The sequence below is a fragment of the Podarcis muralis genome, chromosome 14 (assembly GCF_964188315.1).
Source record: "Podarcis muralis chromosome 14, rPodMur119.hap1.1, whole genome shotgun sequence".
Taxonomy (NCBI): domain Eukaryota; kingdom Metazoa; phylum Chordata; class Lepidosauria; order Squamata; family Lacertidae; genus Podarcis; species Podarcis muralis.
Window position 1 is genome coordinate 55527380 of NC_135668.1, and position 25953 is coordinate 55553332.

The following is a 25953-nucleotide window of genomic DNA, read 5'->3' on the forward strand; positions in this document are numbered from 1 at the left end:
GGGATTCACATGCAGTAGCTGCTCTTCGGACGTGAATAGGCGCTTGAGTTTCTGAAAGGACTGCTCCGCTTGCTCCGTCCAGATGAATTTCTTCTTCTTGGAGCTGAGCGTGTCGGTGATGGCCGCCGTCTGCATAGCGAACCCCTTGATGAACTTGCGGTAAAAGTTGGCAAAGCCGACAAACCGCTGGACTTCCTTCCGATTGCGTGGGCTTTTCCAGTCCAATACTGCGCGAACCTTGGCGCATGGTGAGCCCCTTGTCCGACAATTTGTAGCCCAGGAAATCCACCTCCGTCATGTCGAACTGGCACTTCTCCAGCTTGGCGTACAGCCTGTGCTCCTGCAGTCTCTGCAGAACTTCCCTGACATCCCTCTCGTGCGCCTCTCGCGATTCTGAAAATATCAGGATGTCGTCCAGGAAGCATACGCACTTCTTGTAGAGGAGTCCCGCCAACACATGATGCATGAAGGCTTGAAAACAGTGAGAGCCATTTTGTAATCCGAAGGGCATAACTCTGTATTCGTAGGTGCCCAGTGGCGTGAACATGGCCGTCTTCCACTCGTCGCCTTCCCGCATGCGAATCAGGTTGTACGCCCCTCGCAGATCCAACTTGGTAAAAACGCGTCCTTTCCTCACCGTCGCGAGCAGGTCGTCTATCTTGGGCATGGGGAATGCTGAGGGCTTGGTTTTCGAGTTCAAAATTCTATAGTCCACCACAAGTCTTTTTTGGGGCGTGTCCCTCTTCTTCACAAAGAATACGGGGCTGCCCCCCACTGCTTTCGACTCCCGGATGAAACCGCGCTTCAAATTGTGATCTATAAACTCCCTGAGTTCCTGCAGTTCGTCTTCAGACATGGAATACAGTTTCCCGGTTGGCAGCGTCGCCCCCGGCAGGAGGTCAATCTTGCAGTCATAGGACCTGTGAGGAGGTAGCTTGTCCGCTTCCTTCTTGCAGAAAACCTCCAAAAACTCCGCATACTTGAGTGGCACTGCTTGCAGCGTGCCCAATTGTAACTGCGGGTCATCCTCTTCCCCTTCTGGGCTAGGTATAATGCAATGTTCCGCACAGTAGGAGGAGCCAAAAGTCAGTTGTCGTTGGTACCAAGCCAATGCTGGACTGTGCCTGTACAGCCAACTCATGCCCAATACTACAGGCGTGTCCGACAATTGGGTGACATTGAAGCTGATGACTTCCCGGTGATTCCCAATTTGCATCACCATAGGCGGCGTCTGCTGTACCACCTGCCCCCCCAGCAATTCCCTGCCATCCACCGTTACAACCTTCAGGGGCAGTGTGGCTGGCAGTAGCGCTATGTTGTGTTGTTGAATGAACTCCAGGCCTATAAAGTCTGCGTTACTGCCAGAGTCAATAGTAATAGGCACTTCTATTGTGAGTCCGTTGGGTAGCTGGAGCGATGCGGTGAGCTGCACCACTGGTTTGGGCGGGAGGGGGTCTGTGGGCTGCAAAATCTCTGGGGACTTCTTCACTGACTCGTCTGGCTGGGCCCCAGTGCCTCCGTTTCCAGCCAGACTCCGTCGTTTCCCTGCTGTGGTTCTCTCTGCTGAGTTGCTTCCGTTACTGTTGCTGAGGCTGCAGTGTGCTTGTGGAGCCTCTGGGGACACTCTTTCGCCATGTGCTGAGCACTGTCGCAGATGTAGCACTTCCTGTTCCCTCTAGGCGGCTTCGTTTTGACTGCTCCCGGTGTTAAGGCTCTGGTTGCTGAGTGAGCCCTAGCACCGCCAATCTCCATCGGCTCTTCGCCTCCTCCCTGTGGAGGCGTGGAATGCGCACGCGCTGCATCCCTGGGCAAGAGGGCGGGCACTCTCGCTGGTGTGCGTCCCCAACGCCCTTCTTCTTTGCTCCATGGGCGTTCTTCCAGCCGCACCCCAACCGTTAGCGCTTTCTCAACCACTTGCTGAGTGCTTTTGGGTCTCTCCCCCCTCGCAATTTCATCCTTGACATTTGGGTTCAATCCCTCCCAAAAGAGGTCTCTAACCGGCGGAGAATCTTTCTCCCAACCCAGCGCGTTGACCAATGCAAAAAAGCGGGAATGATACTGCCTTACACTGGCTCTCCCTTGTTTCAGCCCATGTATGTCCTTCCGGGCAATATCAATGTCTATGTTTGATAAAAAACAGGAATCCATCGCTTTAATGAATGCATCTGCACTTCGGAGCGCTGGATCCTTATCTCTCCACAGATTGCGCAGCCATGCTTTCACGTCTCCATGCAAATGAGACAAGATAAACCCCACCTTCTCTTGCTCATCTCTAAAGTCTTTATCCAGCAGTTGCAGCGCAAACAGCACGTCTGCTCGGAAATTGGGGTACTGCTGTAAATTCCCATCGAAATGAGATACAAGGCTGACTCCTCTCTTCCCCAGCCCAATCCCCTCGGATCTGGGTCCCGGTTGCCCCTGCCACGTAAGCACTTCCAACCTGGCTTGGAGATCTTTGCAGGCAGCAGCCGCTTCGTCTTCTCTCTTCCTGGATGCGATTATCTCCGCGCTGAGTTGTGTCACCGCATTTTGCAGGGAAGCTATTTGCTGTTCGGTAGTCATCTCGCCTGACTCTTGTGAGCTCGCGAAGCACCAGTCTTCTTCCCTCCCTGCGTACACTCACGCAGCGACGCTTTTGGTGAAGAAAACTGATGAAAAGGGGAGACGGAGCTTACTGTCAGAGACTGCCTCCAGGTCCCAGCTCACAGAGGACCAACGCTAGCCAGTAGTAATGTACAAAAGTCTTTATTGAAGTACAGTTTCCATTTTCAAGCCCTAGCGTGCGTCTCTACGTCTAGAGACTAGACCGGCGAAGCTCCGTCTGAATCTCCGCCCCCTGTACACCAGCTTAAGACTCTAACCTTACTCCACCTCTTCCGTCTCTCCTTCCGCCTCTGGGTCCTACTACCCCCCGGGGTCCCTTCCTTCCTGGACGCTTCGGACGCGGACCCCTCTGACTCTTCCCCCTCCCTTCGGCGGGCTTTAGGACCTGGCTCCCTTTCCGGGCTGCTCACTGCGCCACCCTCTTGTACGTTTGAACTTGGCGCGCGCGCCCAGTCTCCGACCTTCCTTTTGACCGTTTCCTCGCTCTCTGATGCAGGCGTGGCCAATCCTGACTCATGTCCTTCCGCTGACGGAGAGCTGCCTGATGCCGATACCTGGGACTCCTCCCCCCTACTGCTCTTTGGTGGGGAAGCTGGTCCCGATTTCCAACTGCTGCTCTCTGAGTCCCCTCTGGCCCCTCCTTCCTGGGGTGTTCCCCTTGGCAACCCCTTTGCTCTGACCACGGGACCCCCCTTCTGTGAATCCTCCGATTCACTGGAAAGACTTAGAGACCTAGGGTGGATGTCATCGCTAACCTCTCCCTCGGATTCCTCCCCCTCAGTCTCTATCTCCTCCCTTTCCTGTGCCTCTGCTCCTGAACCCCTGACAGCATGCTTTCCAGTGTAGTAACTTTAGAGTTAAGTGCCTTATAAGGAAATGGGGTGAGGGGAACTAAGTTTCGTTTGGATATGATATTTAAACTTAATGGAATGTATAGAATGTATACTATCTATGTATAAAATGGTATGGAATTCTTTGTCCTGCGTCCAGTTACTTTGGGAGTTATCCCTGTTGGACCTTTTTGCACAGAAATAAAATACAGAAGGACTCCTTTTCCACTCACTGTCTCATGTGGTTTTTGGTTTATCCATGAGATAGGGCAGGCTTTGTCTGCAACACAAGCAGCTCAGTATTGCTGCTCTACAACAGTTAAGGCCTCCTTGTGCAAGGGGACGGCCTCTGCTTGCTTAGATGAGGCAGTGATAAGACCACTTCTCAAGAAACCCTCCCTTGAAAAACCTAAGGAATGACTGGCCAGTCACTAATCTCCTCTTCTTGGGCAGAGCCAGGCTCTCTTGCATGAAAACCATTTTGTAGAGCCCTTTAAGTCTAGGTTTAGGCCCAGTTTGGGCATGAAAATTGCTTTTGCGGCCTTCTATGATAACTTCTGTTAGGACAGAGATGGAGTGAATGTGTCCCAGTTAATTCTCTTTGATCTTTTCAGTGCTATCAACTATGGGGTCCTTGTGCAGCAGACTGAGTTGGGGGTGAGCAGCACTGCTTCCTAGTAGTTCCAAGTCCTCCTTGGGTGGTCGTTTTCAGAGGGTGATGCTTGGGGAGTGTCACATGGAGCCTTCCATGTGGGGCTCTGCAGAGTTCAATTTTATCTCCAATGTTGTTTAACATCTACATGCGACTTCTGAGGAGGGTTATCTAGAGTTTTGGAGCATCTTGTCAGTAATATGCTGATCACACACAGTTCTACTTCTCCTTTTCACTTGCAAGTGTGGCAGTTTATGTGCTGGATTGTTGTCTTGGTAATGGACAGGGTAAGAGTCTGAAGAATCTGAAGCTCAATCCAGACTAGAGTGAGGCACAGTTTGTGGGTGGTTCCTTAAACCTGGTGGATGGGAGGTTGTCTGCTCTTGATGGGGCTGAACCCCCTCTGAAGGACCAGGTTCACAGCTTCTGCTTGAAGCTCAGATGGCCTCCATGGTGCAGAGCGTCTTCCATCAGCTTCAGCTCATGGCCAGGCAAAGCCTAACTAATGTTGTCTTTGCTCTGGTAACCTCTAGGTTAGACTAGAAGGTAAAAACTTTCCTCTTCAACCAGGGCTTTGGCTGGTTGACCTCCATCGCCCTTTTAAATGGGAAGATTATTGGTTTGTTGTTGTTCTTAATGTTATTGTGTAGTAGGTTGTGGTTTTAACATTGGAAGTCCATGTGGTGAAGAACCCTGAGATCTATGGGTGTATACTTGAAGGGGCCTCCATCGTTCAGCCTGGACACTGAGGTCCAGCTCTGAGAGCCTCCTGGCGGTTCCCTCACTGCATGTCAGGCAGCTGTCGGCAACTCTGGGCTGGTTGCCCAAGAATGTACAACGACAAGGGAATGTTTCTCTTTTTACCACCCTCTGTGGCCTCCCTCAAACCCCTGTTGTAACTCTAAACTGTCATCCTCTTCCCCCTCCCTGGAAGGGTCAGGCTCCTCTGGCCAGTCCCTAACACTGCAAGAAGTGAGGTTACAGGGAAGCAGGCAGAGGGCCTTCTCGATAGTGGCTCCTTCACTGTGGAACGCCCTCCCTTCAGAAGTCAAGGAGATGAATAACTATATAACCTTTAGAAGACATCTGAAGGCAGCCCAGTATTGGAAAGCCTTCTAGTATGTGATGTTTTATTATGTTTTTATATATACTGGAAGCCACCAAGAGTAGCTGGGGCAACCCAATCAGATGGGCAGGGAATACTACTACTACGACTACTAAATGAAGGGTGGTATACAAATTGAAAATAATAATAATAATAATAATAATAATAATAATAATAATAATAATAATAATAAAAAGATAATCTGGTTGGTCCCTGTGAGAACAGGATCTGGACTAAATGCACCATGGGCTGGATCCAGCGAGTTCTCCCAATCTTCTTAAGTATTAGTGTGTTTAGGCTTAGATTTTTGTGTGAACCACTTTGAGAACAGATTGTGAACAATGAGTATTTGAGTATGAAAAAGATAAGAATACACAAGGGATTTCCTTGGCCTGTTTACTTTCAATAAATATAATGATAATATATAATAATATTTTATTTATATCCTGCCCATTTGGCTGGGTTGCGGCTTCCAACACATAACAGCAAACATTAATAGTAACAATCTGATGCAATATAAAAAATCACAACTTTTAAAAAAAAAACTTATATCGAACAAAGCAACATTCAACAATCCACCAGAATCTAATAGTAAACAATAAGATTAAACATCAGCAAATAATAATTAAGCAGTTCACATGTACCACATTAAAGAATTACCAATCTATAATCAATAAAAATAACAGCAAATCACAATCCATAGAATACCACAAAACATACAAAACCATGTAAAAGGATCAAATTGGGAAACAAAGACACACAACTTATAAAACTATTCTTATAACATATCCCTGAATTCCCCTCTTCCCAGCTGCTGCTGCTGCTGCTGTTCTCAAAGTCACAGTCTGGGAAAGGCTGGGTGGTGCAGATGGAAACACCATTGCCTGATGAGGAACAGAAAGTCTCTCTCTCCTCACATTTGTCAGGGATTGTCAGTGGTTCCTGCACTGCAGGGGGTTGGAGTAGATGACGTTGGGTGTCAGGAATGTGGCCCCCCAGGGAGCAGCAGAAGGATCAGCCTTGGAAACTGAACAAGAGGCTGACTCTGCAGATGAGAGAGAACAGTTAGAGTCCAGGCAAGGCAGGCCACGGCTCCTCCTTTCCAGGGGAGAAGCTGTTAGCTCCTAGGAGAGGAAGAGTTGGAAGCCGGCCAAAGCGTGGCCAGGGAACCATCAGATAAGCCGGAGTCTGAGACAGTGTCTTCTGGGGAAGAGACAGGTCAATCTTTCAGTCCCTGTAGCAGGAGATGGGAGAAGATCCGAGGACTGTGGAAGGGGAGAAGAAGAAAGGCAGGGTTCCAGCGTCATTCCTGTTGGAATGATTCAGATTAAGCAAATAACGTTACTGAGCGGGAGAGGGGGAATGTGTTTTTTCTGTAAATAAACCTACATAAAACTGATGGAGTCTCATTATTGCTTACTGGACTGGTTGCATACCATGGGATCATTACATTGGGGTACCTTCCAATTCTTTGGTGCTATGACCTCCCCCAACTTAGGACACAAGCTGCCCAATAAATGCTGTCCCTTTAGGGATCTCTCAAGCCCTCTGTCAGCCTAGTACAGTGGTACCCCGCAAGACGAATGCCTCGCAAGACGGAAAACCCGCAAGACGAAAGGGTTTTCTGTTTCGGAGGCGCTTTGCAAGACGAATTTCCCTATGGGCTTGCTTCGCAAGACGAAAGCCCATAGGGAAATCTCCGGGGACCTGTTTTAAATTGCTGGCGGTCGGGAGCAAAGACTTTCGCCCACAGCCGGCCTTCAGAAGAGGTCCTGGACCTCTTCTGAAGGCCGGCGGGGGGCAAAAGTCTTTGCTCCCCCCCGCCTGCCTTCCCGGGACAGCGGAGACTTCTCCGCTGCCCCGGGTGATCTTAAAATGCTGGCGGGCGGGAGCGAAGCGTTCGCTGCCGACCCCCAGCATTTTAAAATCTCCCCGGGACAGCAGAGAAGTCCCGCCCCGCTCCAGATGGCCGCGCAAAGCTGCCTGCAGTCGCGGGACTGCAGGCAGATCTGCGCCACCATCCCGAGCGGGGCGCTAAGTCCCGCCCTGCTCGGGATGGCGGCGCAGAGCTGTCTGCCGTCCCGGGATCAGCGCAGCTCTGCGCGGCCATCGGGAGCCGGGGGCGAAGCCCGCCCCGCTCCAGATGGCCGCGCAAAGCTGCCTGCAGTCCCGGGACTGCAGGCACATCTGCACCGCCATCCCAAGCGGGGCGCTAAGTCCCGCCCCGCTCCGGATGCCAGCGCAGAGCTGTCTGCCGTCCCGGGACTGCAGGCAGATCTGTGCCGCCATCCCGAGCGGGGCGCTAAGTCCCGCCCCGCTCTGGATGCCAGCGCAGAGCTGTCTGCCGTCCCGGGACTGCAGGCAGATCTGTGCCGCCATCCCGAGCGGGGCGCTAAGTCCCGCCCCGCTCTGGATGCCAGCGCAGAGCTGTCTGCTGTCCCGGGACTGCAGGCAGATCTGTGCCGCCATCCCGAGTGGGGCGCTAAGTCCCGCCCCGCTCTGGATGCCAGCGCAGAGCTGTCTGCCGTCCCGGGACTGCAGGCAGATGTGTGCCGCCATCCCGAGCGGGGCGCTAAGTCCCGCCCCGCTCTGGATGGCGGTGCAGATCTGCCTGCCGTCCCAGGATCAGCGAAGCGTTCGCTGCCGACCCCCAGCATTTTAAAATCTCCCCGTGTCCCGGTGAGATTTTAAAATGCTGGGGGTCGGCAGCGAAGCCCTTGTTCCCCCCCAGCCCCCCCAGCCTTCAGAAGCCCTTGTTCCCCCCCCCCCCAGCCTTCAGAAGAGGTTGGGGGAGAGACTGTCCCCGGACCTGGTCTGAAGGCGGTTTCCCTTGGAACGCATTAATTGATTTTCAATGCATTCCTATGGGAAACCGTGCATCGCAAGAAGAAAAACTCGCAAGAAGAAAAAACTTGCGGAACGAATTAATTTTGTCTTGCAAGGCACCACTGTACAGGGGTCTGCAACCTTTAAGACAAAAAGAGCCACTTGGACCCGTTTCCGAAGAAAAAACAACAACTGGGAGCCACAAAACCATTGTGACATTTAAAACAAATATAACACTGCATATATTGTTTCTTACCTTAATGAATGCTTCTTTTATATACTCTCCATCTGTGAACGGCTTACCATGCTTGACTATTTCCTGAGCGGCTACAAAACTAGCATATGTTGTGGAATTTGCAGACTTCACCCAATTCTTGAAATTATTTTTGCTCCTATCAACCTTCCTCATAAGTTCTGCAATGGCTTTTCGTCTCTCATCTCCATCTGGATATTTTTCAGCAAAGGCTGTGTGTTTATTCTGGAAATGTCTTGCAATATTTGACTTTTTGTTGTTTGCAAATTTCTCACCACATATTAAGCATACTGGTAAACCAGTCTTGTCAGTAGAGAAGGCAAATGATTCTGTCCATGTATCATTAAACATTCTGTTTTCTTCAGAAATTTTTCTTTTCTTGCCTTTATCCATGGCTGGCCTACCAGGGGTCCAAAAGAGGGACGTAATTAGAAATCAGAGGGCCCCATAGCAAAATTTGCTATGCCCAATAATCAATGCCCCAAAATGCCATAGAAAATTAATCAGGGCCCCAGTGTACCATAAATCATAATCAGTGCCTGATGTAAATAATAATTAATAATGAGGGTCCAATGTCATCCTCGTCATTATAAAAATAACTTTTTTGACACTTTTTTATTATTTTTTTGTTTGACCCCTCAGAATTACTCCTCCTCATAGAAATAAACGTTAAATTAACAAGTTACCTTTTTTTGAGTGTGTGTTCTTCACTCCCCTTCAAAACAGTGACCAGCTTACACGCCCCCTTTCAATGCAGCCTGCTTACAAAGGCGGGACGACAAAGACCAGCAAGAAGCTGTTGCATAACGTTCCCCAAGGAAAGCGTTAGCTATTCACCAAACTTTCCCCTGCTTAAGTTTAAAATGGGGCTTCAAGGAACTAAAAAGGGGCTTCAGGCAACTAACTCCCACGTGGAATTGCGGCCTATTATGGTAAGATGGCGGCCGCCTCAGAAGACCACGTGGGCCGCTCCCGCGACTCCCACGTGCGCCCACAAAGATGGCGCCGACGATTTTCCCTTATCGATGCCCTTTAAAGAAATGGACGCCGCAGCTTCAACCCACGCCTAGAGGAGGCGGGCGGCAGCTGTATCCTGGCAACCGGGCAAACAATACGGCAGGAAAAGCAAGCGAACCTGGAGAGCAGAAATGCGAGGACAACAATGCAATTCAAGTCAAAGGCTAAGGTAAAAGAAGGCTAAGGAACGGGTGAAGGCAGCTCAAGGCTGGCGCTCTATGAGTGTCTCCTTAGAGAGGGAGAAAAGCGGGGGGGGGGAGGAAAGCAGCGAGGACGGCAGAGAAGGACTGCCGGGAGTGGAATCCCACACACCGCGAGGGGAAGGAAGGGAGAGGGTGCGATCTGAGGGCAGGGGCGCTCCCCTCGGTTACTTTACCCCTCTTGCGCCTTGAGTACACTCGCAACGCTCCTCGTGGTATGGTTATTCAGCTGCCCACTCCTCCTGCAACTGCACGGGAACAAAGGAAAATGCGCCTCCTCCCCTCGCCTCCGCCCCAGAGCCGCGGCAAAGGCGTTAAAGAGCCGCATGCGGCTCCGGAGCCGCAGGTTGCCGACCCCTGGCCTAGTACCTCTCTGGTGGCCACTACATAAATGTCTGCTTGTTCTAATAATGCAACAATTAAAGGCATCAACGCAAGTTGACTCTTATTTGCTCCTCAGAATTAAGTGGCCTTTGCTGTTCAAGTCGGGCCTCAGAAGGATTATGTACAATTTGGGGAAGAAGATGCAAGCGAGCAAGCCTGCACTGGAGGCCAAGATGCAGAAGATCTCCACAGCCACCATCTGCTTTCCTTTGGTGCTCAGATAAGAGGGAACAAAGGACAGCCAAACGCTGCAGAACACCAACATGCTGAAAGTGATGAACTTGGCTTCGTTGAAACTGTCTGGCAACTTCCTGGCCAGGAAAGCCATGGTGAAGCTGACACTGGCCAGGAATCCCAGGTACCCCAGGACACAATAAAACATGGGGGCAGAGCCTTCGTTGCATTCCACGATGATTTCCTCTGCCAGAGAGTTCATGTCCACATCTGGGAAGGGAGGAGCCGTACAGAGCCAAAGAGCACAAATACTGGCTTGAAGTGAGCAGCAACCCAGAAGAACAGAGTTGGCCAGAGATTTCCCCACCCATTTCCTCACCCTGGATCCTGGTTTGGTGGCCATGAAGGCCAGAACCACTGTGATGGTTTTGGCCAAGACACAAGACACCGCAATGGAGAAGATGATGCCAAAGGCCGTTTGTCGTAAAGAGCAGCTCACTGGGTGAGGCTGGCCAATGAAGAGCAAGGAGCAGAGGAAGCAGAGCAAGAGGGCAAGGAGCAGAGTGTAGGTGAGGTCCCGGTTGTTGGCTTTGACAATGGGAGTGTCCCCGTTCTTAGAGAAGACGCCAAGGACCAAGGCTGTGACCAGAGCAAAGAGCAGAGCTAAGGCAGCTAATGTGAATCCCAAAGGCTCTGCATAGGAAAGGAAATTGTGGCTCTTAGGAATGCAATGATCTCTGTTGTGGTTTGGAAATTGACCTTCTTGGCATTTGAAACAATCATCCGTATCTAAAAAAATCAAATGAATGATATATGAGTTTAAATAAAGAAGTCAACCTTTTTTTGTGTGATGAAATGGATTCCTTCATCTCCAATGAACTTTCAATTTTCCTTTGAAAGAAATATTGCTTCTGCGCCCAAAACACAATTCTAAGCCACTAATTAATTGGAAACAAGTATCAGAGATAAATCTAAACCAGTAAAATGCAACGGGTAGATTATCTTCATAAACCATAGAGGTGGTATCAATCACATCACCAGGAGTTTCAGATGCAACGTATTGATGACTGTACATATGGTGTCATTGAACGAGCAAAGACTCGTCTCTGCTGAAAAGTGAGAAACCAACTATGATATCTTGGAGCAGCAGAATTTGATTTTGTGTTTCTGGCTCTCAGCCCTAAAACTCTGGGGATGGAGGGTTAGGCAAGTCTTCCCTGACTCCACAAGCTGTGGCAGGTGGGGAGCAGGCAGAAAACACAGGACATGATTCACACCTATTTTCACAGATCTACTTGCTCAATATTAAAGATGTGGCTTTAGTTTGCCCCAGTCTCTGTGTCTGTCTTCTTTTTTCCAGATCTGAGTGCAACTGCTGTCCTGTTTAGGAGCACTGAACTGTTAATAAGGGGAAAGTGTTGAACTAGACTAGAAAGCAAATTATAAAAGAGCAGATGATGTCTCCTACCCGTTTGATTTGAAATCATCCCATCTGGACATGAAGCGCAGTCATAGCAACAAAATGGCAGCCCCTCCTTCTTTTTCCGGCTGTAGCCTGGCTGGCACCGATCATTACACAAACCAAGGGGCAGCACCTAGCCAGAAAGAGAGGAGAAGAGGAAGCTCCCTTTGCATGGTAAAGAACACAATTTGAACCAAAGAGATGAGATCATTTGGCAGATTCATCTTATTCCAGAATGGTGGTGTATGCGTGAATAAATTGTAATATAAATATTGGGGTAGAAGCAGAAGGGAAACTTAATTTTTCATCTGTATAAGATGGTGGATGGAAAGAGGACAGGGAAAGATCACTGATTTACTCCTACATTAGGGATGTGGGTGATGCTGTGGTCCAAACCCCTGAGCCTCCGGAAGGTTGTTGGTTTCAATCCCCCTATCGGGTTGAGCTCCTGTTACTCTGTCCCAGCTCCTGCCAATCTAGCAGTTCAAAAGCACACCAGTGCAAGTTTATAAATAGGTACCACTGTGGTGGGCAGGTAAAGGGTGTTTCTGTGCGCTCTGAAGTCACGGTGTTCCATAGCACCAGAAGCAGTTTAGTCATGCTGGCCACATGACCCAGAAAGATGTCTATGGACAAATGTCAGGCCCCTGTGCCTGAAAAGTGAGATGAGTGCTGCACCCCATAGTCGCCTTTGACGGGGCTTAACCTTCCAGGGGTCCTTGACCTTCCCTTCCCCTTTACTCTGACATTAATGTGAGCTAACTAAGCCTGGCAGGAGAGCTTACTCTATTGTAAGAACCCCTTCATGCATTTACTGGAGTTAAGTATGTTATTAATATCAGACCTTATTCTTGCATTTGTATTCTTAATATTAATAAAATGCTCCCTTTTTACAAAACCAAGAGTCCACTCCCACCTGATTGAATGCTTTGTGCCATGTGATGTCTTCTTCAACCATGCTGAAGTAGGAATAGTGCAATTCCTGTGGTTCTATCTTTCCTACTTTCACTCGTGAGAAGGTTTGGTTGGGGAAAGTAACCCAGTTAATAACGTCAAATCCGGCTGCCAATTCCCCATTCTCATCAAAAGACACAAAGTCCCCAGCACTGTTGTTGAAGGAGATGCTCCTCAGGAAAGAGGGAAGCTGGACAGAATAAAACAAGGCAAAGGAAAAGTATCAATCAATACAATGTCACACAATGGAAAGGAGTCCAGAATTGTGTGGTCCACCTTCGGAGGACCCTGGGATGCTCCTGGAGCCTTGTAATGACCTCCCCACAGCATGGGAAGCAAGGGGGCACCTTGTTTTCTGGCCTCTGGGACACAGCCAGTGGTCTTGTGTCTCCTTCCCTGAGGCTGGAATGGAGTGCACTGCCTTGCTCACCTGGCCTTGGGAGGGAAGCGCCCTCATGCCTCCTTCCCAGAGCCCCTTGATATCTTACCTGCCAATGTTGCAGATTTGAAGGATGGAGTCCACCTCTGCCTGAAGTCATTCTGTGTTTTGGTCTGGATGAGAGAATCTTGTGCAAAGTATATGCAATGGCATAAACCGCATTATAGGTGCTGTAACTTTGACCAGTCATGGTCATTTCAAAAATATGCCCAGGAAGGCTCTCCAGACTCTCTTTGCCAGTGCATGTGTCTCTGCTTTCAGTGGGGTCATTGGAAACAGAAAACAAACAGTTGAATGCCTGTTCCCAAAAAGCCTGGAGGAACCCATCTCCATTTGGAGAGTTAGGATTTAGTGTCTGAAGGAATTCTTTAAATCCTTGGACTTTTTCTGTGTGAATTGCAAAAGACAGGGCACCATCAAAGACTTGAATATCGTAATACCTTTGCATTGTTTCTGCTGAGAAGGCCCATTGGGCTGTCAAAATCCACACTGTGCCTGCTGAATTCTCTGCAATTTCTTCATCTAATGAATAAAAATATGTCAACCACTTCACAGCTGCAGTAGTTTGAGGTTCTGCACATAGCACTAATATATTGATGTCTGAGTCCATCAGGAAAGAGAACTTAGCCTGAATGAGATCCAGTGAGATGAAATATTCTATCCCTTGAGATAAGGATGGTAGTTTTTCCTTGAAGGCTGTGCAGACTCCATGCTGGGAAAGCATTGGCACCAAAATTTGCATAAACTTCTCTCCATTTTCATCATCCGAAGCAACAAGTCCGACCCACGTCCATTGGAAATGAAGAAGTAGCTTGACAATCCCTGTATATTGATATTTCTCATTGGGCACCGTCCGGAAGAAGGTATGGAGCTGCAACTCGGTCCTCCTCACTGGAGCTAATACACAATAAGCAATCTAAGGAAGAAGTCAACCTCACAATTGATTGCAGTGATAGAATTACAGCAAACGGTTAGGATTCATCCCACATAACTGCCTGAAGTGGTACCCATGAGAATTTATTGAAGGTAAAAATATATTCTTTAGTTGGTATATTGGACAAACTTGAATGAATGTAAGCACAAGTTCCCTGTTTTAGAGGTGTTATAACATAAAACACTGAATCCATTACCCATCAATGACAACATCTTGGTCAGCTTTATCATTTACCATGAAGTATGTAGAAAGTGAAATATTTCTTAAGAGATATTAGATTTACCTGAAGTGGAACTCATGATGATTTTTTTTTTGGTGGTAGCCGAACAGAGTGGCTGAGGGCACCCAGTCAGATGGACAGCATATAAAATTATTATTATTATTATTATTATTATTATTATTATTATTATTATTATTATTCCTAGTTCACAATTCCTGAAACAATTTGTGAACCAAAATGCAGCTTACTGGGAGGAGCAGGACTCCTACTGGTGCAATGGCACTGTACTAACCTCCCTCCCGCTTCCCAATCCCCCTCTACTTCCAGACAAGCTGCAGGGACACATGTGACAGGAGGTCAGGCAGTCATCCAAGCCCTTTCCCTACAGCCACGACTTCAGGGCTCTCTGCCCAACATGGACACCATGAATATCAGTGAGAATTCTTTATCTTTGCAGGTAGGACGTTTTACTGAAAAAAATGTGCAAAGCCAGACGCTTTTCTATCAGTTATATATTTTTCTCTCTTACTTCTTTTTCAGAAAAGGGAACCAAAGCAAAAGAAAGTATAGAGAACCCAGAAGAGAATTATTGTACCAGAGGTAGAAAGGCTCGACTGCCCACACACTCACTATATCTGTGGGATCTTGTAGATGCCTAAGATCGTGGTCATGTGAAGGGAGACGTCAGAGTTAACTGCCCCAATAACAGCTATCATATTTCTTTTCTTGTCACATTTGAAGTTGGGGACAATCCTTTCTGCGGTGGACAGAAGTTTCAGGGTGTTCTGATAAGTCATCCTTGCATTTAAGTAGCTCTCATAGAGGTGGAACCCAAAGCTCATATTCAGTACAATATTAGGGTTCTCATTGATTTCGATCACAGCTAAAAACCAGGGAGAGAATATTCTGGTAGTACTTTGGTGCTCCACTAATAAAATAGTTTTGCCATGTGTCAGAGATATCCTCCTCCTCTACTTTTTAAGTACACAGGTTATATTCTGGCTTTGTCAGGCAAATTCCAAAGGATTAAATAAAACAAATAAGCAAACAACAGATATGCATTGTGTCTCCTAACAGTTGATAATTGAAACCCATGGACAGTGAGGCAGGGTTTCTTCCAGGCAGACAAATGAAGGACAATATCAGAAATATTATAGATATTATAGAATATCTGGAAGTAAGAAATGAAAAACAGGCAGCGTTGATGTTTCTAGATGCTGAGAAAGCATTTGATAATGTCTCATGGAAATTCATGAAAATAGTTCTAGAGAAAATGAACTTTGGTGAAAATTTTCGGAAAGGGATTCAAGCAATATATTCAGATCAAAAAGACAATTTAATTGTAATTCATATGCATTGTGTCTCCTAACAGTTGATAATTGAAACCCATGGAAAATATTCAGTCAGCTTTAGGAACAGAGCATCTAATTTTGTGCAGAACTTTCACATCCTGCAAGATACACATGTACGTAAGTTATTCTCTTATGTGGAGATGGACCACAGGAGGTTTAAATCATGGCCCCTCACAGGTTGCTAAAGCAAACAGCAATTGCTTCCTTGTGTGCTACTGGACAAGAGGATGGTTGTATTAATTTCAGTGAGCCTACTCTGGGTATGGCTTAGATATAAACCTTTGTTGTGCAAAGAAAAAAAAGGGTTGCAACACTGCTATTTTTATTGCACAATATTGTTTACATTTTATAGCAGGGAATATTATCCAAAATCTATGATCTCACAGCATCTGTGACTGTCAGATTAAATGATGCTGATTGTGAATGTGGGAATCAAGCTTTGCTGCAAAGTAAAACCATACATCCCTGATGTGAAAAGAAACACAATGGAAGGATGGGGATAAAGCATGAGATCAGGAGAAAAACATGGGATCATGTGATGAGAAAGCAGAAGAGGCAGAAGACAGGAACCTCCAGATGAGGAATAAGGCAATACAGAAGAAGATGCCGAAATCACAATACAAAGAGAAGAAAAAATATTTTCCAATTCCTTCAATGGGTAAGTCCCATCTCTGATAATACTGGTATGGATACTGGAAAGGATCCGTCATGGTGCACCTTTCAGAGTCTTCCTTGCACTCAGTTGGAGGCATCTGGAGCCAGAGGAAGAGAAGGAGTAGTAGCAGAAATGTTCCTCTCATCTTGACCAACAGTTATGCAGAAAAGCAGATTTCTCTGTCATCCACTAAGAATTGCATTAGGTTAAATGGCTCTGGATTATTTTGATAAAGGGGATGTGCCAAAGATTTGATCCATGAAAACCTGTGTGTTCAGAATTTCTCACTGGGAGTCTGATTCACAGAGGGTTTATTTTTTAAACACTTTGTGTTTAAGGCCTGATAGAATGTATGTGGGCTTCGGCAAGATGGATGGTGAAACCCAGCAATTTGAAATAATTACTTGTTCCAAACTGATCTCCTTAGAGCATTGTGCTCTGTAAGAGAAAACAGTAAGAGCAAAATAATCATATGCATTTGTTATTGAACTGTGCCCTGGTAATTGTGAGTGTCACAGGCAAGCATGCAGCCCCCAACGGAGTGATCTTGGCTGGATCTAGAAGCGTCAAAGAAGCAATTCAGTTAAACACATTGTAAACTCATACAGGGAAATCCAGTAGGGAAAGACGGGACTCCACAGAGCCATCTGGTGTCACAGTTTTATATTGCATATACAATGAATATAGAATGCTTTTCCTTTACCAATCTAGCTGAGTCCTTAGTCTTACTAACAACTCACTTTCCCCTAGATCTTACAGCCGTTGCTTTAAGCTGAGGCTGTTTATCAGACTACATTCCTTGCATATTATTATTATTATTATTATTATTATTATTATTATTATTATACCTGTGGAATCTTGTAGATGCCTAAGATTGTGGTCATATGAAGGGAGATGTCAGACTCAAATGCTCCAATAACAGCTATCATATTTCTTTTCTTGTCACACTTGAAGTTGGGGACAATCCTTTCTGTGGTGGACAGAAGTTTCAGGGTGTTCTGATAAGTCATCCTTGCATTTAAGAAGCTATCATAGAGGTGGAACCCAAAGCTCATATTCGGTACGATATTAGGATTCTCATTGATTTCTTTCACAGCAAACACCAGGGAGAGGGTATTCTGGTAAGCCTTCAGTGTTGAACTAATAAAAGAGTTGTACAATGTGTCAGAGGCATTCATCTTTTCTGGCTTTTTTCCAGCAAATTCCGAAAGATTAAATAACACAAATAAGCAAAAAACCCATATGCATTGTAACTCCTAACACTTTTTAGTGGAAATCTATGGTTTGTATTCAGTCAGCTTTTGGAAAACAGCATCTAAAAAGCATTTAATTTTGTGCAGAACATTCACATCCCGCAACACACAAAAATATAAGTTATTCTCTTAGCACTTATGATTAATAGATCAGACAAACTCAGAGGTATTAATTTCACTTGGTCTACTTCACATATATCTCAGTTAGATACTTTGTTTTTTTAAAAAAGTTTGCAGCACTTCAGTGATTTTTACCCAATGTTGTTTAAATGGTACAGCTGGGAATATAATCCAAAATATATAATATTCCTGTCTCACAGCATCTGTGACTTTCAGATTTAATGATGGTGATTGTGAATGTGGGGATCAAGTTTGCTGCAAAGCTCAACCATCCCTGCATGGTGTGGAAGGACAGACAGAGGGAGGAAGAGGATCAAGCATGAGATCAAGGGAGAAACAAGAGATCAGGTGAGGAGAAAGCAGAAGAGGCAGAAGATAGAAACCTCCATATGAGGAATAAAGCAACACAGAAGAAGATGCCATGATCACAATATAAAGAGAAGAAAATGTAATTTTAACCTTCATACATGGAAAAAAGTCAAGAAGTCAAATGTTTTCTGAGCATGCCGTGGTTTGTGTGGTGTAGTTGTAGCTTATAGCAGCATAGAAGTGTACATTATGAAGGAGAGAGTGATTTCCTTACAAAAGTTCATCTGTAAACTTCATGTTTGGATGGTCCTGGAATTTTCTTTCTTCAGATGCATATGCAAAAGTATTAACAATTCCTCCAATGGTTAGGTCCCCTCTCTGATAATACTGGAATGGAAGCTGGAAAGGATCTGTCATGGTGCATCTGTCAGAGTCTTCCTTGCACTCAGTTGGAGGCATCTGGAGCCACAGGAAGAAAAGGAGCAGCAGTAGAAATGCTCCTCTCATCTTAGCCAACAGTTATGAAGAAAGGCAGATTTCTCTCTCATCCACCAATAATTGCATTAGGTTTAATAGATCTGGATTAATCTGATAAAGGGATGTGCCAAATATCTGACCCATGAGATCCTCTTTGTTTAGAATTTCTGACTGAAGCTCTGAATGATACAGGGTTTACGTAATATATGCTTTTGGACTCTGAAAGTACTGTGTTCATGGCCTGACATGGGATTTGGCAAGATGGATGATGTTTAAGATAATAAGATAATCAGTTTAAGATAATTACTCGTTCCACAGTAATCTCCGTTGAGCATTGTGCTCTGTGAGACAAAATAATAAGAGCAAAATAATCATACATATTTCTCGTTGAGACGTGCACTGGGAATGGCGAGTCACAGGAAAGCAAGCAGCCCACCTGCAAACCGGTAATCTGAAGGGAGCTCCCTAGTTATTCCAAAACTCTTCCTCAATCACACATGCACCATATTCCTCAAGTGTACATGTGTCACCAACATAGACCTGATTTTTAAGATTTTGGACCTTAGGGGTGTAACAACAGGTGCAGCAGCAGCAAAAACAACAACAAGAAGTGGTGTATCCTTGCACAGCAATTAAGGGGAGGGAGGAAACAGATAGAATAATGCAGACTCCAGTTACAAGTGCAGTACAGGGTATTACATTTATTCACAAAATAGAAAAATGGTTAGTATATGCAAGACATTTGTGTTTCTAAACAGTTCATGAAACCCTTCTTGCATGAACCAACAGCTTAATCTGACTAGTTATATGTAAAGATGTAGAGAAATGCATATGGAGAAATTTATTCTGTCATCTAAAGTAAGAGAGCAACATGAGGGCCCCAGCAGGTGACAATGACAGCCTAAATGCAGGGGTGCAACTTGAAACATAAGAGACATGTGGTTGTGGCAGATGAGAATGGAAAAGCCAGTGAGAATGGAAAAGCCTGCAATTTAGAAAGTGAGCAACAGTGACAGTCTGAAGGTTTAAGTTCTAATAATTACCTGTTTATGGGGCAAGGGGAAATAATATACCAGATCTTTCTTGGGCTTTCACTGTTACCCAGCAGTGTGAGGTCCAGATTCCCTATGAGCATTCTTGGAGCAGTTCCATTCTTGCGTGGTTAAACACTAAAATATAATAATAATTTATTATTCATACACTGCCCATCTGGCTGGGTTGCACCACCCACTTTGGGCGGCTTCCAGCAGAATATTAAAATACAATGATTCATCAAATATTAAAACCTTCCCTAAACAGGGCTGCCTTTAGATGTCTTCTAAAAGTCTGATACTTGTTTATTTCTTTGACATCTGATGGGAGGGTGTTCCACATGGCGGGTGTCACCACCAAGAAGGTCCTCTGCCTGGTTCCCTGTAACTTCACTTCTCACAGTGAGGGTACCCCCAGAAGGCCCTCTGAGCTGGACCTCAGTGTCTGGGCTGAACGATGGGAGTGGTGATGCTACTTCAGGTCTACTGGGCCAAGGCCATTTAGGGCTTTGAAGGTCAGCACCAACACTTTGAATTGTGCTCGGAAACGTACTGGGAGCCAATGTAGGTCTTTCAAGACCGGTGTTATGTGGCCTCAGCGGCCGCTCCCAGTCACCAGTCTAGCCGCCACATTTTGGATTAATTGTACTTTCTGGGTCACCGTCAAAGGTAGCCCCACATAGAGCGCATGGCAGTAGTCCAAGTGGGAGATAACTAGAGCATGCACCACTCTGGCAAGGCAGTCCGCAGGCAGGTAGGGTCTCAGTCTGTGTACCAGATGGAGCTGGTAGACAGCTGCCCTGGACACAGAATTGACCTGCACCTCAATGAACAGCAGTGAGTCCAAAATGACTCCCAGGCTGCACACCTGGTCATTCAGGGGCACAGTTGCCCCATTCAGGACCAGGGAGCCCTCCACACCACCCCTCCCCCTGTCCCCCAAGAACAGTTCTCCTGTCTTGTCAGGATTCACCCTCAATCTGTTAGCCGCCATCCATCCTGCAACCACTTCCAGACACTCACACAGGACCTTCACTGCCTTCACTGTATCCAATTTAAAAGAGAGGTAGATCTGGACTTGCATTCTTGGACTTGCAGACTGTAAGATGTCAATGGTGATGGAAGCAACCAAGGGAAAGGCTCTAATGGTGAACGAAAGGTTGGCAAGGTGTTAAAAGTTCTCTCAAGCTCTTCTCAGTGTGGCTCCTAAGCAAGGGTTCCTAACCTGGGTTCCCAGCTCCATGAAGAACTGAAAGCCAACCTGAGTTCTTATGAACCTTTCCAGCTGAATGAAGAACTGAAAGCCGGAATGGAGGGTGTTGTATTGTGTTGTGTTGTGTTGTGTTGTGTTGTGTTGTGTTGTGTTGTGGTTGCAGGGACAGACTGATGGACATGCATGCAGCGATTCCTTCAGAGAAGAAAGAAAAACCAAGGAGCTGGGCATTCCGTTATCATCATCATCATCATCATCATCATCGTCGTCGTCGTCATCATCATTTTATATGTATGCTGCCTTTCCATAGTTAAAACAATGCTCAAGGCAGCTTAAAACATGACAAGATTTACATAATTACCAACATAACAAAAGTCATAAACAACAAATGAAACACATCAGAAGGTACACAACCAAATGGAAATCAATTTCCACATAAATCTAGAATCTAAAACTAAAAATACGTCATTAATATCAATAACAATTTAAAATGACAGAGATAAAAAATAAAAACAATTTGAAAAGGAGCCCTCTCTGTTGAGCAGCAGCAGCCACAGCAGCAGTCCTTTATGGAGCCTGTCAGGCCAGGCCAGCCCAAGGCAGGTGGAGAGGGGCAGGGCAGGGACCTTCCGGCTCCCAGCAGGTCTGGGACCCCTCCTAAGAGTCCCAGGTGTTATCAGTACCATTCAGAGTTTGTCTGAGGCCTAGGATGGCTGGGAGGCACAGGGATTGGCATGAAAGTTTAAGTCCAGCAGGCGCCTGGCCAGCTTAGCCCTCCAAGGTCTGGAGCAAGTATACTGGGCTGCCCCCAATCGTCTGCATAGGTCTGGGTGCTATAGCTCAGAGACATTCAGAGAATTCCCTGTTGGTAATCCCTCATTGCTACACACCCACATCACAGAACTCCCAATTTCCAAGCTTTCTGGAGATGGAAGCATTAAGGAGCTATGTTGATTTGAGCACAGGGCTTAAGAGAACCAGATCCAAAAGTTTTGATGTAGTTACTTTTTGTTTGATTAGGACACAGCAAACAGCAGTAGCCAACTGTCACAGCATTTATGCCTGAAAGCAATTTGAAACAGTTAGTTCCTGTAGCTGTGATAATACAGCGGACATATTTATGAATGAACTGCCAATTCTTTATGAATGGCCTGCACTGTTTTCTGAATGAACCATTCAATAAAGCAGTTGAATTGGTGGCTTTTGCCGTGGACCCAGTAGGTGGCACTGCATATCTGTTAAATTTGTCAAAGCTGACAGATTGCAATCATATTGCAGAAAGGATACATTCTGGTTATTACTGTTTTTACATTTTCCAGCCTAGTTATGGCAGTTGCCCTTTCAGTAGTTTCATGCTTTATCCAGTTACACTTTACACAGTTGTGTTTCCATCAACAGTTACGTTTACCTATAACAGTGAGTTTTGCGTGCTGAGGTCCCCCAAACCATCCCTACCCCAATAACTCACACATCACACATAATTTTTGTTTAAGGTTTTTGGCATAATTTTGGCCACAACTTTTATTATCACACAAAATTGTGAGTGGTTGCGTAGGCATTGGTTATGACTAGCTATCTCCCCCCCCCCCCCCCCCGCTTTGGGGATAGCACTGACTCCCGGATTCCAGCGTAAGTCAGTGTGGAGGAACAAGCAGGGCAACTGGGGCTGCGTTACAGACCCTTCAGTTCCTCCCTGCCTGCGCCTTGGGGTCTTACACGGCCCGCACCCGATTCCAGGGGTTTGGACAAGGGGATGGTAAGCCCCAGAATTCCTTTAACGGAATTCCCATTCCGCAGCAGCATTGGAGGGGTAGGCACAGCCAATCCATACCCCTCCACCAACCAATTTAACCAATGCCTAACCGCCACCCGAGCCCTTATGCTCGCCGCCAACCACTCACAAAGCCAACCACACCCTCAACTTGGACACCACCGCATCCAACCATACATCATTCCCCGACATGGAAAGATGAACCCCATCAGCCCTGTATAATACTTCCTCCTTAAAGGAAATACGAGGGTGAGGAATCACCAATCCGCCCAAGCTCACCACCAACTTGCCCACCGCGGAATTAATCCGCTTCCTAACTTTCTCAGTGGATGCTGGGCAAGGACTGCCCCGCCAAATGCGGCGCTGAAGCAACTGTGACCAAATTAATTTAGCAGTAGGCACCATAGCCGCCAGCTCCCTTAGGTCCTGTAAAATAACAGTACGCAGCGTATAGCAAGGAAAAGAGACCATATCATTTTCCCCAAGCTGCACCACAATCGCTGAAGGTGGGCCAAACAGGAGGACACGCCTTTTCATGAGTGGCAAGAATTCCCTCCAACGCATCCCCCTTCTGGAGATCCAGGACACCTGCACGTGTTGTGGAAGGCCCAGGCCATCTCCCAATCCAGACTGACGAGCTCTGTCAGCGGCCCAATGCACAATACTGTGGCCCACTATCCAGATACGGATAGTGCCCGGACCTAGGGTTAAAACAGAAATGTAAGTACACAGCCACACTACCTCCGCACATACGTTTTGAAAGCATCCGATCTCCATCGGCCCAAGTCCTTTATCCTTTTTACTGATAAACCCCAATGGGCAGCTGTAGTTGCAGCACCGATCCGGAAGGAGTGAGGAGCAAACTCCGAAGCCTCAAGCCCACATGCTGCAATGGCTTTTCGCATCACCTTAGTGAATTGATGCCGTGCTAATGGATGCCCATCTTCATGAATAAACAGGGGCCCGTCACCCACTGGTCGCAAGGCCAGGTACCGCTTAAGGTCCCTTACCGGACAAGGGCCACCTTCCCCAGACGCCGGGAGCCTGACAATGGCTCCCCTACCCAACTGATCCGTCTTTGAGTTCCTAACATTAATTTGCAAGTCGGACGGAGACATACTCACGTCCTGCAACAACAAGCCCCTGGAACCTCCATCCCGCTTTTGCTCAAGGACCACCTCTCCTACTCTCAGGGCCCCAAAGAAAGCCAATGAGAAAGCTGCAGAAAACAGACGGGCCTCGAATTTAGACCAACAGATGCTACGCAATTTAGTATGCATCTGCGCCAGCAGCTCTAATGTGATAGGCCGTCTAGGAATAGGCTTAGGGGGAGTGAGACGCCCCCACCCTTCCAAAGCTCTGCGCACTACAAACTTCCCACACGGATCCTTGTTGAAAAATGCCCTGCTAAGGAAGGAAATCGCTGCAGAATGAAGTCGCAGCGTCCTGGCCGCCCGGCGCATCTGGAATAGATGTGCCAAATACTTAAGCACCTGAGAGGAAGAATGGGGGATAGTAATCTCCCCAACCGTCTGTCCATTAAATAATAAAAAATCTGCCCATGCCTTTTTATAAGACCTCAAAGTAGAGGGGGCAACAGATGCAGCTACTCCCTGTAAAACTAAGTGCTGCCAAGGTTCCAGAGATGATCCGGGAAAATTTCCGGACGGTCTCGAGCCACTGGCGCCAGGGATCTGAATCGCTCCATCTGAAAACGGGACAGAGCGTCAGCAATCTCATTAGATATGCCCGGAACAAACCGAGCAGAAAATACAATATTAAAACGCAAACAATGTAGAACAAAAACCCGTAGGAGGGCCGATACCCTTGGAGAACGTGATGCCTGCTTGGCTAGTATTTTGACCACCGCTTGGTTATCGGACCAAAAACATACTCGGTGGTCCTTGAAGTGCTCAACCCACAAGTGCACGGCCACAACAATGGGAAAAAACTCAAGAAAAGTTAAATCACGAGTTATAGCTTTCCCACGCCAAGCGAGAGGCCAACGTTCAGCACACCATCTACCATCCCAAAACAAACCAAAACCAAGTGACCCAGCTGCATCCGAATGCACCTGGAAGTCATTGTGGAGGTTCAAAACGTCCTGCCACAAAGACACACCATTGAATTCCTCCAGGAATTCCATCCAGATGCTGAGGTCCGCACGCACCTGACTAGACAGGCGCACCCTATGCTGCGGGGCCTGTAGGCCCGATGTGAGTCTAGCCAAGCGGGAGCAGAACGGCCGCCCAGGGGCGACCACCCTGCAGGCGAAATTCAAATGACCCAACAGCGACTGCAGCTGTCGTAGGGTGACCTTCCTCAAGGGAACTAATTCCTCAATGACACGTCGTAAGGTGATTATCTTATCCGCCGGCAAGCTGGATGTTTGGGCCACGGTATCCAACAAGATACCCAAATAAGTAAGCTGCGTTGAGGGACCCTCAGTCTTTTCCGCTGCCAACGGAACACCCAGCTCTTCCGTTAAGGAAGCAAATGCCTGCAACAATACAACGCAGTCCCCCGTATTGCTCGCTGAGGCGACCAAAAAATCATCAAGATAATGAGTAACCCCATCCAGGCCAGTTCTAGCACGCAAAGCCCACTCCAAAAAGGAACTAAAGCGCTCAAAAGCTGCACAGGCTACAGAGCAGCCCATAGGCATGGCCTTATCAAAATAAAATCCGCCTTCGAACTGAAAACCTAGCAGCCAGAAATCAGCCGGATGGATCGGAAGCAGCCGAAATGCTGACTCTATGTCGCATTTTGCCAGAAGGGCACCAGGCCCAAACTTCCGTATCATCTTGATCGCGTGATCAAGAGAAGCATAGCGCACCGAACAAAGTTCCGGAGGAATTACGTCATTTACAGACGTGCCTCTGGGATGAGAAAGATTATGAATGAGGCGAAATTCCCCCGGGGCTTTCTTGGGAACTATACCCAAGGGTGACACATGCAAATTAGGAAAAGGAGGAGTTGAGAAAGGACCAGCCATACGATGCAAAGCCAGTTCTTTGTCAATCTTTTTCCGCGCCACTTCTGGCATGTCTTTTACAGATTTCTGGTTAACCAAATTCCCTGCTATCGGGGGTGATGCTACCGGAATTCTGAATCCCAAAGAAAAACCCTCACTCAAATAGGACGCTGCCTCCTTGTCAGGATATGAATCCAACAAGGACAACAGCGGCTGCAGCCTCACCGGAGTGTAGGCTAATGAGAACAGGGCACTACTTTCCGGCTCCAGTGACCGGCCCCTGGGGAGCGGCTTTTGGGGGCTGCTGAGAGCCCCCACCCTTGCGAAAGGGTCGCCGCGCCCCTGTACAAACCGACGCCGAGTGGCCCCCTGAGCACTTCTCACAAAGGTGTGAGTACCTGCAGGGCTGCCGCTGGCAGGCACCCTTGTTGAAATCCCAACAATACAACCGGCGACCTGCCCTTTGAGGGAGCGCCTTAAACTTCTGCTGATCAGGGGCCTTCTTGTCGATGCGAGGGGCAACGTAAGTGGTCCAAACATCCAGGTCTTTACGATCCCAGCGGGCAGTGGGGATCTTGGCCACTCTACGCCTAAAATTCTGATCATAAGCCAATGCAGCGGTCTCTCCGGCCATTGTGAAGGCCGAGCGGACTATGGACAGGTAGACCCATAAATGCAAAGACCTCCTAGGATAAGCAGCGGAAACTACGCCAGCGAAAACTTGAAAACTGTCCAACCAACGCT

At 47.2% G+C, this 25953-nt stretch overlaps 2 protein-coding genes across 2 annotated transcripts; both read right to left on the reverse strand.

Annotated features, from left to right (window-relative positions):
* Positions 1 to 9932: 9932 nt before the first annotated feature.
* Positions 9933 to 12465, reverse strand: LOC144325461 (vomeronasal type-2 receptor 26-like). Its single transcript, XM_077918776.1, has 3 exons — positions 12424 to 12465; positions 11514 to 11640; positions 9933 to 10834 (listed from the first exon to the last, which is right to left on the reverse strand). The coding sequence occupies exons 1-3, from the start codon at positions 12463 to 12465 to the stop codon at positions 9933 to 9935; spliced, it is 1071 nt and encodes a 356-aa protein (XP_077774902.1).
* A 2218-nt stretch (positions 12466 to 14683) lies between these two features.
* On the reverse strand, positions 14684 to 25281 carry LOC144325502 (uncharacterized). The gene is made up of 2 exons (XM_077918943.1): positions 24357 to 25281; positions 14684 to 14937 (listed from the first exon to the last, which is right to left on the reverse strand). Exons 1-2 carry the CDS (start codon positions 25279 to 25281, stop codon positions 14684 to 14686), a joined length of 1179 nt encoding a protein of 392 aa, XP_077775069.1.
* Between the last annotated feature and the right edge of the window lie 672 nt (positions 25282 to 25953).